The sequence below is a fragment of the Gigantopelta aegis genome, chromosome 3 (genome assembly GCF_016097555.1).
Source record: "Gigantopelta aegis isolate Gae_Host chromosome 3, Gae_host_genome, whole genome shotgun sequence".
Lineage (NCBI taxonomy): Eukaryota > Metazoa > Mollusca > Gastropoda > Neomphalida > Peltospiridae > Gigantopelta > Gigantopelta aegis.
Window position 1 is genome coordinate 76,849,092 of NC_054701.1, and position 17,106 is coordinate 76,866,197.

The 17,106-nt window shown below is 37.8% G+C and overlaps 2 protein-coding genes across 2 annotated transcripts in view; both read right to left on the reverse strand.

Annotated features, from left to right (window-relative positions):
• Positions 1-6,441, reverse strand: part of LOC121368841 (stabilin-2-like) — a 138,038-nt gene extending 131,597 nt beyond the window's left edge. The window contains exons 1-5 of the mRNA XM_041493589.1: positions 6,378-6,441; positions 4,606-4,701; positions 3,458-3,577; positions 2,289-2,485; positions 152-288 (exon numbers count right to left, since the gene is read on the reverse strand). Coding sequence (XP_041349523.1) covers positions 152-288; positions 2,289-2,485; positions 3,458-3,577; positions 4,606-4,701; positions 6,378-6,420 — 593 coding nt within the window. The 5' untranslated portion in view covers positions 6,421-6,441. The remainder of the gene's footprint in view (positions 1-151; positions 289-2,288; positions 2,486-3,457; positions 3,578-4,605; positions 4,702-6,377) is intronic.
• Positions 6,442-15,349: 8,908 nt separating this feature from the next.
• On the reverse strand, positions 15,350-16,184 carry LOC121392703 (dihydrofolate reductase-like). The gene has a single exon (XM_041523810.1). The coding sequence runs from the start codon at positions 16,152-16,154 to the stop codon at positions 15,603-15,605; it is 552 nt and encodes a 183-aa protein (XP_041379744.1). The 5' UTR covers positions 16,155-16,184; the 3' UTR covers positions 15,350-15,602.
• Positions 16,185-17,106: the final 922 nt, after the last annotated feature.

A 17,106-nucleotide genomic window follows, 5' to 3' on the forward strand; every position in this document is an offset into this window, starting at 1 on the left:
TGACAGTCAATACAGGAAATCCGCTACATTTGTCCTAATGCAGCAAGAGATATTTTATATGCACTTTCTCACAGACAGGAAAGCACATACCACGACCTTTGACCAGTTGTGTGAAATGAATGAATGAATGAAGAATTATGTTATGACATACGTGAACTCCCCTGGACGGACAGTCAGACAGGTGGCGTTGGTGTGACACTGGTTTGGTTTCAGTTTGCAGACATCAGTGAGGGAACAGCCAACTTGCGGCTGATAGTTCTCATAGCCAGTAATACAGTCGCACTGACTCTGAAAAAGAAAAAAAAAATTGTGTCACACATAGCAATACTACATAAGGAGCTGTTCAACAATTACATAATGTTTACTGGAGTAGGGGTTATAAAACATTAGAGTTAAAAATATTAAAGTTTGTTTAATGACATCACTTAATCACATTGATTAATTAATCATTGACTACTGAATGTCAATAGTTAGGTAATTTGATGTGTAGTTGTCATAGGAAAACCTGCTACATTTTTTCAATAGCAGCAAAGGATCTTTCAATTTATCCTATAACTTACTCATGATATCCATGTCATAAACACATGTCATAATTTAGTGTATTAATCTGTGTAATAATGGTATGCAAATTTAAATGTATATGCAAATTTGCAAGGTCTCTAGATAATAATGTGTTGCTGTCAATGGATCATTTGTTTACAAGCCCAAAAGTCAAGCTAATTTGTGCTAATTGTGATGACAACATATTACCAATGGAAGCGACTTTAATACTGTGACTTACTAAATATCGAATGAAAATTTTATTTTAGAAGTGTTATAGGATAAACAGAAATTTGCTTACTCGTGTTTTTAAATATGTAAAATATCAACCTCGCCTAGTTAACCAGTATTTGTCAAGGCTCTAGGTTGATATTTCCCATATTAAAAAACCCACTTGTGACGAATCCTCTATATATGCACTATCCAACAGACAGGACAATCACAGCCTATGATATACCAGTTGTTTGGCATGGCTGGGATAAAATACAAATAAATCAGTGGATAGATCCACCAAGGGGATTCGACTCTTTAATCCAAGCACCTCAGGAAAGCATTCTACCAACTGAGCTAGATCCTGCCACTTTGAGTTTTGGGATGAGTACACAAATATATGGGAAGTCCAATTTGAAATACTATGAATATTAGGAACTTAATTTGTTTTTAATTTAGCGACACCTCAGCACATTTTAAACTATGGCTATTTGGAAGAAGGAAATGTTTTATTTAATGACGCATTCAACACATTTTATTTATGGTCATATGGCATTGGACTTATAGTTAAGGACCACACAGATATTGAGAGAGGAAATCCACTGTCGGCAAATCATGGGCTACTCTTTTCGATTAGCAGCAAGGGATCTTTTATATGCACCACCCCTCAGACAAGATAACACATACCATGGCCTTTGATATACCAGTTGTGGTGCACTGGCTGGAACGAGAAATAGCTCAATGGGCCCACTGATGGGGATCGATCCCAGGCTGACTGCTCATCAAGCGAGCACTGTACCACTGAGCTACGTCCTGCCCCCATGGCTATTTGGTGTCTATCATATTGGTTACGATATTTTAACATCTGGTCGACAAAGAGAAAGAGAGGAAACCTATTGCTGCTTTGTTTTACCAGCTGAAAACATCTTACAACGGCTATGAAAAGTTGAAGTATGTTTTGTTTAACGACACCGCTAGAGCACATTGATTAATTAATCATTGGCGAGTGAATGTCAAACATTTGGTAATTCTGACTCAGTCATCAGAGGAAACATGGTTCCTACTGCAGTAAAAGATGTTTACTATGCACTTTTTCACAGACAGCAAAGCACATACAACTGTACCACAACCTTTTACCAATTGTACTGCACTGGTTGGAAGGAGAAAAACCCCAATCAGTTGAATGGATCCACTGAGGTGGTTCGATCCTGCGATGCAAGCACCTCAGGCAAGCACTCAACCGACTGAGGTAAATCCCGCCCCTAACAATAGCTATGAAGTGAGGAATTACCTTTCAAAGATAACCACATACTACATATACCAGTAATATCAGTGGCGGATCCATTAAATCTATTTAGGGGGGCCCCAATGACATGAGGTGGAATGCCAATGGAACTTTGGGGGAGGTTTAGAGGGGATCGTAAAAAAAATGAAAATTAATATATAATAAAATTATAACTGTCGCAAAATGTAAAGGGGGTCCGAGCCCCTGGGGCCCCCTAGATCCACCTCTGAATATTGATCATCATGTTACCTACCACGTTTGGTGCCATGTACATGCAGGTTGAGGAGTTGGTCACACATCCACCATGGTTAATCCGACATGGGTTAATGGCTTCACAGACCTTCCCGTCACCAAGGTAACCAGACCGACAGGCACATTGGTACTGACTGGGGCCAGTTGACAGGCACGTGGCGAACTGAAGACAGGGACTGGACACGCAGGCATTTATTGCTGAATTAAAGTGAGAAAAGTAAGATGCTAAAGTTTGTTTTGTTTAACAACACCACTAGAGCACACTGATCTATTAATCATTGACTACTGGATATCAAACATTTGTTAATTTTGACATATAGTCTTAGAAAGGAAACTTACATTTTCCCATTAGTAGCAAGGGATTATTTATATGCACCATCCCAGACAGGATAGCACATACCACAGCCTTTGATATACTAGTCGTGATGCACTGCCTGGAACAAGAAATATCCCAATAGCCCACTGATGAGGATCGATCCTAGACAAAACGCGCATCATACCCTTTATACCCCTCTTTTAAAGGAAATGTTTCCCTTGGTGCATCTCCAACTTGCCTTGGTGCCCTAATTTCTATTATTAAACCAAAGACAACACTTGCTGTGCCCCCCTCCCACATGAATATTTTTGTTACACATTGATAAAACTTTGTTACATATGGATATATAAAATCTTTGTATTTCACTTGGATAAATGAAATATTTATATTACACATTGATAAATATAACATATATATATATTACATATGGATAAATATAAAATATATATTACATTCATGAATAAAATATTTGTACTCTACATGCATATACATGTATCAAATGTTTGTGATACAAATATATTTGTATTGCAGCTAAATGAGTAACATAAGGATAAATAAAAAGAAATTAAATTATAAATGAACAAATAAAATATGTCTAACAGATAAATAATTTAGATTACACATAGACAAATAAAATATTTGCATTACACAAGGATAAATAAGATATTTGTATCACAAATGGACAAATTAAATATTTGAATTATACATGTATGTAAATATGTTTATTATAAAATATGTTTGTAAATAAAATATTTGTACTACGCATAAATGGAATGCGTTAAAAGAGTAAAAACGGTCTGCCACAGAAGACAACTTTTACTACTAAAAGGTTTTTAAAAATGTATTTTTCTTACGAATACAACTTCCATTTTCACTGCTCTCATAACCTGCCTCACAAATGCAGGTTGTGTTTCCGTCAATCTCTTGACACCGTGAATTATTTTGACACGTCACATTTTCACAACCAGAAATAACTAAAAATAAAAATAAAACACACACAAAAAAATAAAATAGCAACGATAAACCCGAAATTACGATTTTGCTTTTATTGTTACCACATATATACATAAGTCAGATTGTGGTAATAGAATGGTAATATTTATATTATCTTTGAATCTAATGTCCTTCCCACTATGGAATTTACTACAAGTTCAACAAGTTATTTATTTCTGTGCCGACTGTTTTCTAAAAAAAAATCTTTTTTTTTGGTGTCATTTCCACAACATTTTTACGTATCTTTTTACATCAAACCAAAATTATTGACAAAAAACATTTGTATAGGTTGATGGGACGGACTATAGACTTCATAATAGCAATGCCCATTGTGCCAACGGAAGCACCTTGCTGTGCTTCAACGTACACTGTCAGTCAAGCACTATTAAATATTGTAGATCGGGGTCGGAAGAGGGTGGGAGATGGAGATGGAGGGGGGGGGGAGGTGGAGGGAGCTGAACTTTTAACATGAGATCTTTAAAAAAAAGACAAAAAAAAAGAAGACAATCCATTGTATTAATTTGCCAAACTGGATTTTTCGAAATTCGGGGAGTGTCGGTGCGTACTCCCAACATCCCCTCCTTGACCCGCCCCTTCTTAATTTAAAAAATACATTGGGTGTTTGTCACTTTGCAATGCCATTAAGGATAAATACTGAATACTAAACGAGCTTGCCTGTCATACCATTTTTATGAAATGAGTGAACAGTTTTGGTATCTGACGAGCGAAAGCGAATCAGATACCAACACTGTTCACGAGTTTCATGAAAATGGTATGACAGACACGTTAGTTTAGTATTTTATTTATTACAAACCAACTGCAAACAAGCCGCAACGCAAAAGTAAGCAGATGTGGAGACCTACTACATGTTATTTGTCTACGAATTGGGTCAGCAAGTGATCTACGTCAGGCTCACGTCACGCCAATATTACACTAGTTAGATATTGAGTGATTGTCATGACATGAGCAATATCTTACACTGGTGTGTAATAATTTAAAATATACCTACGCTCATCACAGAAAACTCCAGTGTAGTTTGAATAGCAGTCACATGATCCATTGCCATGGATGTCACCATCACAAGCTCCATTGACACAAAGACATTCTAAAACAAAAATTCGCATTATAATATTAGTTCTTAAAATAGTTTAGTATTCAGATAGTTGGGTACACACAAACACTATATATGAGCGGCCGACCTATATCATTTATCTTACAAGGACTATTACTAGACAAATATGGCACTGGTCGAACACGAATATAAGATTTTGTTTCTTATGCTAGTGTAAGACTGCCAACTGCCAGCAGATAGTTTGCCAACATTCTGCTCTGATGACTTCTACAACGGTCCAGTTGTTAGTCTGAGCGTTCTTACCACTCTATTCTCGTCGTATAACCCATTATAAAATTGTTAATCTGAGCGTACTTATCGTAATTCGGGAGTCGGGGAAATTAATAATGCAATCGTCTAGTTGGCCAACTTTCTTCTGGTAACCAAAATATGTGGGATATGCCCGTGTGATGCCGTAATTATTAGATAATTGTTTTGTCACCAAACTGTGTAAGAGAATACAGTAATAACAGTAAACCCCCCCCCCCCCCCCCCCCCCCACCCCCCACCACACACACACAAACATATATGCCACGACACCACATAATTCCTGAGTTATATAGGGACTATGTTTTTATATGCAGTACTTAACTGTTTTTACAAACTCGTTGGAACTAATACTTTAATTTGTGATATCACACGGCAATACCCCACATACACATGCATGTACGTACGTACGTACATTGGAGATCGATTAAAGATTATCCGACTGGCTGCTTTTCATTCATTCATTTCAACTTACTTTCATGCTTATATCCAATTAAGGTTCAAACACGCTGTCCTGAACACACACCTCAGCTATCTGGGCTGTCTGTCCAGGATAGTGGGTTAGTTGTTACTGGTTAGTGAGAGAGAGAGGGGGGGGGGGGGGGGGTATAGTGGTCTTACACCTACCCACTGAGCCATTAAAACTCGCTCTGGGTGGGAGCAGGTACCGGGCTGTGAACCCAGTACCTACCAGCCTTATGTCTGATGGCTTAACCACGACGCCACCGAGGCCGGTACTGGCTGATCCAAGACCACAACATAAAGACCAAAGTCAAGCAAATTTATGATGTGGGGAATGAACTGGGTTGTTAATTACAACATGGTAGATATAAGAGTTATGCAACTGACAGAACCATACCTAGAAAAAGGTGGGGCGGGGAAGGCAGTATTTGTTTAAAAGTGTATTCTTTTTTGTAGCTGGAGAAGACTATAATTGTATTACCAGAGGTGGATCTAGGGGTCTGCCCCCATCCCCCACCCCTACATTTTGCGACAGGTATAATTTTATTATAGGCCTATATTAATTTTCTCTCTTTTTTTACAATCCCCTCCAAACCTCCCCCAAAGTTCCATTGGCATTCCGCCCCCCTTTAATGGATTTTCTGGATCCGCCACTGGTTGCTATGTCCTAAATCTTTCTTAAATGCCCCCAGTCGCGGATTCAGGGTTTTTTAATACAGGGGGCCCAAAACCCATTTCTTTTTTAAAAAAATAGAATTTAAAGGTCTTTGACAGGGAAACGGAATAATATGTATTCTGAAATATACATTGTTTTGCCAAAAATAGGGGCGGGGGACGGGCCCCTTGAGTACACGCCTGAATCCGCACCTGGCCTCTCACTGAGCAATAATTTTAGGCTAGGTACGTACGGCCCTGGCTGAATAATTTATAATTTATGCTACCTTGTGTGCAGTTGGGGCCGTACTTCGTAGAATCTGCGCACATTTCACAAATGGTACCATTGAATCCTGGCTGCAATATTAAAACATAATATTTATTTTACAAACATTTTAGCCTAGTTAGAACCGGGCAATAAATATATAAATACATCTTAGCTTTAAAAAATGATTTTTTTTTTTTTTTTTAGCCTAGTTAGAACCGGGGGATGGCGATAAGGGAGGCGTATGCTCTCCACTTTAGGCCCAAAAATGTTATATAACCCCCCCCCCCCCACTAAGGCGTATGCCCCCTCCCCCCACTTAAATATCAAGATGTAACTTAAAGGGACTGTCATGAGTTTGCTACCATTATAAGATGTTTACGACTAAAATAATTATGCTTTTAATCTTTGTCTTGTTTAAAATATCGGTGTCTCTATATTCAGTGTGTTTTTATTCGTCCTAATGTTTATAGCAGCTTAAACTTCTGTTTTTTAAACATTTTTATTTCCTAGATCTATATTTCGTACATACAAAAATATTGCCGTGAGATAAAATCAGATAATTTCGGGCAAAATGTGCTAATCTGAGACCTTTTTACCATGTATTTCCATAATTCTACACTCACAATTTGTTATAATACATGTAAATATGCGTAGTGATTCGTTTGCAACCATATATAAATGTTTGGTAGTAATGCTAATATTCTCGTTCCAGCATATGCACCACGACTGGCATATTAAAGGCTGTGATATGTACTACCCTGTCTGTGGGATGGTGCATATAAAAGAACCCTTGATGCTAATAGAAAAAAGTAGCCCATAAAGTGGAGACAGCGGGTTTCCTCTCTCAATATACAGGGGTATGTGTGGCCCTTAACCATATTTCTAATGTCATATAACCGTAAATAAAATGTGCTGAGTGCGTCATTAAATAAAACATTTCTTTCTTTAATGCTAATATGAATAAATGCTGTTATACAGATTCGGACATTTTCGTTTAATTCGGGCAAAATCAGCCTCCCCACACACCCCTACAAAAATGGGAGCCCGTACGCCTATGGAACGACCAGAACACACATTGAATATACAGACATTGATATTCTAAACAAGAAAATACATTGCATATTAGAAAGACTCTATTAGTTGTAAGCATGTTCCAATAGGAGAAAACGCAAGGCAGTCTCTAACATTTCCTTGTGAGTAACAGGAAGGAAAGATATTATATAAAACAGTATGCATGTAAACTACCACGGTTTCCTGTGGAATAATATGTATGGTTCCATGTGGTTGATTACGGATATGGTGAAGAGCTATGGCCGATACAGTCTCATCGCGTGCATTATAAATATAGTATCTGTGATAAGCTTGCAACAACCATACTCTTCACAGATGGTTAACGCAGACTAACATGAATTAGGATTATCAAATATTTAATCCTAGGACAAAGTCACGAAGATCACGTTATTCACATCATGTGGGCCCTATTATTTATCTGTTAATGTATTTAATGGCGTTAACATTGCCAACATGTTGATACGTTTTACAGTACAGAGTGTTAAGATGTCAGTGTGAAAGTATATAACTTTTATTGTGATTCATTTTTAATCTTAAGGCTTATATAGAGTGGATGAGGTGTGTGCGTGCGGTCCGGCTAAAAATGAAATGAAATGTTTTATTTAACGACGCACTCAACACATTTTATTTACCGGCTAAAAAAAAAAAAAAAAGAAAAAAAGAAGAAGAGATATACTAGTTACAATGACATCGTCTAGACTAATTGTTTGCGATTCGTACGTCTGCAAAACGCAAGCGGCCAGCCACAATGAAATAATCGTATATGGTATATATGCCCAAAACACAACAAGCCGTAGACGCCTCAGATGCAACAGTCGGACTGCACAAACGCGCCGCATCCAGTCTATATGAGCCTTTTTATCTTATTCCTTGTGCTTACGTCACAGTCGCAGAATCCGAGGCCATCGATCCCTTGGCTGCAAATCCCGTGATTACTACAAGACGTGTTAGCGCCACCTGGACAAACTGCAAGCATAATTGAAAAAAAAAAAGTGAATTTGATTTTAAATAACAACTTATGCTGTACGTCATGAGGGAATACAATGCACAGCACTGTTTTTTTTATTATGGTAACGGTTCTAATTAATTAAACAATTAAAAAGTGAGATGTCTTAGGTAACAGACCCAAACACTGCACAAGAAATATACGTATCTCTGCACAAGAGAGATGTCTTAAACACCTTTTGACTGCTTTGTGCAGAGATACGAATTTTGAATATGGGAACCGATTAGGTAAACAATATAAAAGATATTATGTTTTAAGTAACAAACCCAGACACTACACAAGATATATGTCTTAAACACCTTTTGACTCTGCTTTGTGCATAGATATGAATTTTGATTATGGGAATTGATTAGGTAAACAATACAAAGATATGTTGTAGGTAACAGACCCAGACACTGCGGACCCCAGTATCCCTCACAGCAGCGCTTGTTGACAGCCTCGCGGTAACACTGGTGACGGCATCCGGACATCTTGATCTTGAACTGTGATTCTGAAGGGATACCAATAAACGTACAGTCCGCCAGACCGCTCCCCGACGTCAGCTTCTTGCTTCCTCTTGGACAATCGACGTTCTCGATGAGGACGCAGTCCGAACACTTTGTGTAGAACTTGTAGCTCACTCTCCTGGAGCAGAAATTGTCTGCAGACAGTCTCGGCAACGTGCAGACGCTGAATAGTGTAAACATAGCCATGGAAAGGCTGTCACTTGGCTTCATTTTTAAAAAGACGATGTGGAGCAAGAATTGAACTCAGTGAAAGATGTTTCAAGGAGCACGTATAGGGTCTTTTCAAGATCACAAGATATGTTATATCCAAGACCAATGAAACTGAATTAAATAAAAAATGTCTTGAGAATTCTTTATCGGGTCTTTTCAAGACCAAATTACTAGAATGAGAAAAGTGTTCAAGATCCTTTATCAATTCTTTTCAAGACCACAAAAACCCCATTATATCCAAATCTTGTTTAACAAATAGATATACACATTCACTGAAAAATACCCTTTAAAGATCCTCTAGAGCTTTTAAAATAAGAATATTTTTATGCAATACTGTATAACTAATAAATATATTTGTGGGGGGGTTTCTTCACCAAAAACACCACAATTATCTCAGCAGACACATTTTAAAAAGAGTATTTAGCTTTCGTTTTAAAAGCAAATTACTATGTAATATCCAGTCCTGTATAACGAATAAATATTATAAACTGTCAATAGCCACATAACATCAAGGATTACATCAAACGTCCTAAAGACATAAATATGTATTATACGCAGTTCTGTATAATTATGTCAAGCTCACAGAACAACACAAAAGCACAGTGCAACATTTAGATGTATTCAAGATTAAATTAACTTTTACAGCGATCAAAACGGCATATAAGCCTATTTGATTCAGTAAAGAGAACTGGTACAAGTTCAAAGAAAAGACACGTTTTTCAAAGATTCGTTAATATCCCTACTGAATCGCGTTACTGAAAATGAGGAACGTTCAATGAAAACACATTGTGTACAGTGCCGTCAAAAAGTACTTTAAAATCCGTTAATCACTGGTTTCTGAGATATGTTGATCCTTCTTTTAAGAAAACAATACAGATGTTCATACCAGTACAACTAATTAGTATCAATATGCCCACTGAACACACATTTAGCACGATTCAAACAGTAGTTTTAATCCGATAGGTATCAGAATTAAGATCACTTAGCCCTCTTTTCTTGAAGACCTCAATGCACATATCCAATCCATGAAAGTGTATACCAAGACATTAAAAGAGTTTTGACACAAAATCCTATTGATATACCAATATGCACAAACATTTACATCGAACGAGCTGTTGAAGCCTACAAGAATTGACTATATAAGAAGTACTAATGACACTTTATAATTGTGGATTGTTAACAGATTTCATCAGAGCTATGCGTATGACAGATACGATCAGCTGGCAAGATTAATTGGTCGTATCAAAACACACGAGTTCATTAACTTGCGGTATATGTATGACAGGAAACACAATTACTCCGGAATGAATTTGTTTTTAAGAAAATGGAGGTCGTACACCCCACCTCTCCTTCTCCACATGTCTGAAGATTATGCATTGGCTCATCGTGAGGTCGAATTAATATATAATTACCTCCGCCCCACTCCAACCCAGTTGCTTGTATCTTGACGACTATCGAAATTGTTTACTAGTATTGCTGGTAACAATTAATGAACATGGGCTGGATGGAACTAGAAATGTCATTTGAGCCATGTCTCAAGCCCAAAGACAGTTTAAGATACTGACTTCCCCCACGCCTACGTTTTTTTAATCGCGACTTGTTGTATCGGACAAATACACGATATACCCAACGTCTTATATCAATACATTTGATTATGTGCTACGTAAGAAGTTCGCAGTTTTCAAAACAAAAGGCAGAAATGAATCCAGGGCGGTGGTACTGGGGGTGTTTAGTGTATATATGCATCCCCAAACTTTGAAGTGTCCCGAAATTCCAGATTTCTGGGTCAAGGGTGTGGATGAGTGGGTAATATCTTCGTCGGCTAGATATGTACATGAGTGTATGCCTACATTTATGTACATGGGTGTATGCCTACATTTATGTACATGAGTGTATGCCTACATTTATGTACATGAGTGTATGCCTATATTTATGTACATGAGTGTAGACCTACATTTATGTACATGAGTGTAGGCCTACATTTATGTACATGAGTGAATGCCTACATTTATGTACATGAGTGTAGGCCTACATTTATGTACATGAGTGTAGGCCTACATTTAGGTACATGAGTGTAGGCCTACATTTATGTACATGAGTGTAGGCCTACATTTATGTACATGAGTGAAGGCCTACATTTATGTACATGAGTGTATGCCTATATTTATGTACATGAGTGTAGACCTACATTTATGTACATGAGTGTAGGCCTACATTTATGTACATGAGTGTAGGCCTACATTTATGTACATGGGTGTATGCCTACATTTATGTACATGAGTGTAGGCCTACATTTATGTACATGAGTGAAGGCCTACATTTATGTACATGAGTGAAGGCCTACATTTCCATATTGTACGTGTCTTTTTAGTTTCATTTTCTTTCTTTGAAAGTCTTGTATCCACCTCCTGAAGGTTTTCTTTCCTTTCTTTCTTTCTTCTTTCTTTCCTTCTTCCTTTCTTTCTTCTTTCTTTCCTTCTTCCTTTCCTTTCTTCCTTTCTTTCTTTCTTTCTTTCTTTTTTTCTTTTTAACTTAAAGTTGAATTATCTCTCTATGACAAGCCTGCACCCACCTCCTAGAGGGTTTTTTTCTTCGTCTTTTCTTCTTCTTCTTCTTAACATAAAGTTAAATTAACTCTCTATGAAAAGCATTCACCCACCTTCTGATATTATTTTCTTTTTCTTTCTTTCTTTTAAACTTAATGAATTTATGATGATAAAATAGTGATTGTGGAGTCATTATAACTGTTTCTATTATTTATTGTTTTGAGACACGCCCTGAGGAGAGTCAAGTAGGCGGGAATTAAGTCGGTTGCCAGACTTCCATGCGACTTGAGACGATGCGGAAGGAACAACTTAGTGGGAGAATATAGTCAAACAGAATTACACTGGCCTAACGTAGTTACATTATATTACACAACACTTCGACCAGCGTGCGCATACATGCAGAGTATGTACACTATATCAGTGAAAAACATTGACGCTTTTTTAGTATAAACAGAACCCCCCCCCCCCCCCCCCCCCCCCCCCCCAAAAAACCCAAAAAAACAATTTACATTATATTACCTAATAATTCGACATGTATGCTTATGTATTATATGAACAACTATCGGTGGAAAAACTGAGATATTAACGCTTTTTTCTATAAAAAATTACACTAAATATATATATATTACCTAACAAATGGACCAGTTTGCTTAATGTAGTGTAATACGAACATTATACTGGTGAAAAACATTGATACTTATTTATTTATTTTATTTTATGTATTTAATGTATTTGTCCTTTTTCTAAATTCTTCCTTTTAACCTTGACTGTTGCATAGAATTACAGTAACTGCCCATAAAAGCTACATGAATCATCATTGCTGAATATTAAAATGAGCTAGGCCTATATATATAATGTATTTACATTGGGATTAATGTTCACCACCTCCTCTTGAACTCCGAAGCGCCACGAAAATCCCATGTTTAACGAAACGCATTTAATAAATTTATGTTTTTGGGGCAAGATGTATTTAGCGTGTATTTAGGGTTCGCTTGTTGCGCGGTCGGTCTAAGAGCCCATTATTGGGATATTTCTCGTTCCAGTCAATGCATCACGACTGGTATATAAAAGGCCGTGGTATGTGTTATCCTGTTTATGGGATCATGCATATAAATGATCCCTTGCTACTAATGAAAACTTTGTGCGGGTTTCCTCTCTAAGACTATGTCAAAATTACCAAATGTTTGACACACATTAGCCGATGATTCATAAATTAATGTTCTCTAGTGGAGTCGTTAAATAAAACAAACTTCTTTTTTAATTTTTTTATAAATTCATGTTTTTCTCGGTGGTGAGGGTATAATATCGTGATCGGCTAGGTAATATCTGTTGTATGTGTAATGTATGTTAGTGTACTTTGGATCGAATCCTTTTGGTGGATCTCTTCTATGTTTTCTCCGGTCCTAACCAGTGCTTCCAAATATCGTAGTATGTGCTGTTCTGTCTGTGATAAAGTGCATACGAAAGATTTCTTACTGCTAATGCAAAATATAACGGGTTTCCTCTGACTACATGTCACCATTGACATCCAATAGTCAGTGATTAATAAATGAATGAATGTGTTCTAGTGGTTTTATTGAATAAAACAAACTCTACATGTATATTAATTTTTGAAACTCTGTTCGTTGTCCCTTAAGATGAATCCCTCTCTGTTAAGTGTGCATACTAGTTGTCTTTTAATAAGTTATAACCTATATACACAATCATGAATACGCGTACGAGACTGCTCCCCTCTCCCCCACCCCCGCCCCCTGGTGCTGGAGAAAATCCTTAAATTCATGCAAAAACGATAGAGATATTCGGGCAAAATTAGCTTCCCTGAAAAACCATGTATTCCTATCATTCTAACAACAATATTAGTTGTAATCCATTGTAAAAATGCGTAATATAACTGTTTGGCAGTAAATAAATGTTGTTATCCTGATTCGGGCATTTTCATTTAATTCGGGCAAAAATTAGCCTGCCCACTTACAAAAACCCCCCAAACAAATGGGAGCCCGTACGCCTATGCAATCATGTCATATAACACATAACAGTAGACTGCTTCATGGGAATTTAAAATGAAGCAGTCATTTGACTCCCCCGAATTGACATCGATTGTAAAGCTGGAGTTGAATGACCTCTTGTCCCAGTACCGCCCCCAACTCAAGAGTTCTCAGCCGCTAGTTTTTCACATGGTTGATGGGAAGAATTAAATTTAAATGTGTAAGCCACTTACATTTGAACAATGCAGAAATGTTTTATTTAACAACGCACTCAACACATTTTATTTTCGGTTATATTGCGTCAGACATATGGTTAAAGACCATACAGATATTGAGAGAGGAAACCCGCTGTCGCCACTTCATGGGCTACTCTTTTCGATTAGCAGCAAGGAATATTTTATATGTACTGGCGTAGGAAGCGGGGGAGAGGGCATGTGCACTCCACTTTTCAGATATTTTGCTTTCTAATAGTGTAATTGTGTGTAAATATAAAAGTGTGCACCCCACTTTTTGGCACCTTCCTACGCCACTGATATGCACCATCCTACAGACAGGGTAGTACATACCACGGTCTTTCATATACCAGTCGTGGTGCATTGGCTGGAACGAGAAATAGCCCAATGGGCCCACCGACGGGAATCGATCCCACACCGACCGCGCATCGAGCTAGCGTCTTACCACTGGGCTACGTCTCGCCCCTGCATTTGAACAATGCTACACGTCTAGTATATCGTGGTATAAACCGGTCTCCCCCTGTTTCTCCCTCTCCCCATTTACCACCTTAAACTCCATCAGCAGTCTTCACTGCTTGAAACGTAAATGAATGTAAGCACTAACGTAAATAATTAATTCCAATCTACGTACATTGTATAACACACATTTTAAGTATAAAAGTAATAGTTGGCACCGGTAGAACAACCAAAAAAAAGAGAGAGAAAAACAGTCTTATTTCAGTCACTGGTATGGTAGAGCAGACAATTCAAAATGCTATAATCTGTAGAAACTATACCTCAGAGAACTTTTTTTTTTTTCTCCAATTTCATTCCACTGCTATATTAAAGGCTGTGGTATCTGCTGCCCTGCTCGCTGAAAATTGCATATTAAAGCCATTTTTCGTCACCACGCGCTACCTTTATTTCCAGCAGGCCACACCCGAGGACGAAATATATATATATATATATATATATATATATATATATATATATATATATATATATATATATATATAAACACACAATCTGCATTGTGCCCCCTCCGCCTCCTCTTATATAGGCATGCATTGTGATTATTACACTGTCGCACTAGTGTATGCTTTTTCAAAGGATCTTTCACAAATGCTGAGCTATCAGTCACGTAGTTCCAACCAATGAGGGACTAAAAACTGTGTAGTCTTCAAGTCTCCCTGGCCAATAGGAATATTCCTTAACTTCTACCCTAGATTAAAGGCTACGCCACTGCCTACAATAACTCTGGTTTTCCCCATGACTGGTATATCAAAGGCCGTGGTATGTGCTGTTCTGTCGGTGTCTATGGGAAAGTGCATATAAAAAGTGACTACTAATGGAAAACAAAAGGTTTAAGGTGGTGGGTTTCTTCAAAGATTACGTTAAAATTATAAAACAAATTTTAATTTTAGACACACATATATAATCTACAGAGGCTGTAGAGGAACGAGCATATTTAATATCTAGTTAAAAACGAAAAAAACACAAAAAACGAACTATATGATTTCAAGATTTGTTAACTTTCATGAAATGGTAAATTATAAAGGTACGAACAGTCTAATGTTAAGCCGATAAACATACCTCAACTGACTATAGATTTAACAAATAAATGCAACATTTAGATACATACATGTATATTATACAAATCTATCATCAGTCATAATTACTACACATTGTTTGTTAATGCAGTGTTTTTTTAGTGTTTATCGTACACTTCGTAACTGAATTTGATGGATCCTTCTTCTTGCTCTGTGTCTGGCAGCCACTTTGGGTTATCAGTCTTTCTGAAAGATTCGGCGCTTATGTCCGGCATAAAGGTATCGCAATGAAAATCTGCCAACACCCGGGTCAAATAAACCCTGCAGCTAGGCCACGCCATTGCTTCTCTATAGACGGAATATCCACCGATCACAAAAATGGATTCCACGCGATCGGAGAGCTCTCCATTGTTTACCAAATCCATCGCCTCTTGGAAACTTCTCACCAAGTGCACGCCGATCGGGGATTCCTTCATTGAGTTACTCAAAACAATGTTAAATCGGTTCGGTAAAGGTCGGAACTTTTCCGGAATTGAGTGCCACGTTTTTCGGCCCATGATGACAGCATTTTGCTTGTTGTCGTTCGTAGATGATGTAATTCTTCTAAACATCGCCATGTCCTTTTTCAGACGCCAAGGAATGCGCCCATCTATGCCTATTCCTTGGTTATTGCAAGCAGCAACGACGATGTTTACACGTTTTGCCGCCATAATTTTAACTACGATTCACTGAATGATTCAGTTACTTCCCTTATTTTTGTTCGACTTCGGTGACTTATACCGTGTAGAGTTTTTACACCGTGTACACAGCTCTCGCTCTCTCTCTCTCTCTCTCTCTCTCTCTCTCTCTCTCTCTCTCTCTCTCTCTCTCTCTCTCTCTCTCTCTCTCTCTCTCTCTCTATCTCTGCGTGCGCATTTAGTTGTCTATGAATAAATTTCAAGATTATTTTTATAATAAAAGATTGTCCAAATATATGCAGTGGCGGATCCACAAAATCCATTTAGGGGGCCCCAATGACATGAGAGGCGCAATGCCGAGGGAACTCTGGGGGAGGTTTGTAGGGGGTTCGTAAAAAAAATGTAAAAATTAATATATGATAAAATTATAACTGTCGCAAAATTTAGGGTGGCCCGGGCCCCTGCCCCACCTAGATCCGCTTCTGATATGTAACTTTAATAATAATTAAAAAACCCAAAACAATTAAGATATCACTCAAAGTTTCACAGGGCCGCATAGTGTATCGAGACTCCTGAATTAATTAAAGGGACTGTCCTGAGTTTATTTACTACCATTGTAAGAGGGGCGGGACGTAGCCCAGTGGTAAAGCGCTCGCTTGATGCGCTGTCGGTGTGGAATCGATCCCTGTCGGAGGGCCCACTGGGCTATTTTTCGTTCCAGCCAGTGCACCACGACTAGTATATCAAAGGCTGTGGTATGTGCTATCCTGTCTGTTGGATGGTGCATGTAAAAGATCCCTTGCTGCTAATCGGAAAGGGTAGCCCATGAAGTGGCGACAGCGGGTTTCCTTTCTCAATATTTGGTCCTTAATCATATGTCCGACGCCACATAATCGTAAATAAAATGTGTTGAGTGCGTCGTTAAATAAAACATTTCCTTCCCATTGTAAGATACGAAAGGAAAATATAAAATACAGTGGTGGGG

Bases quoted from the DNA above. Each gene is read 5' to 3' on its own strand.
- LOC121392703 (XM_041523810.1), bottom strand. From the start codon at position 16,154: ATGGCGGCAAAACGTGTAAACATCGTCGTTGCTGCTTGCAATAACCAA.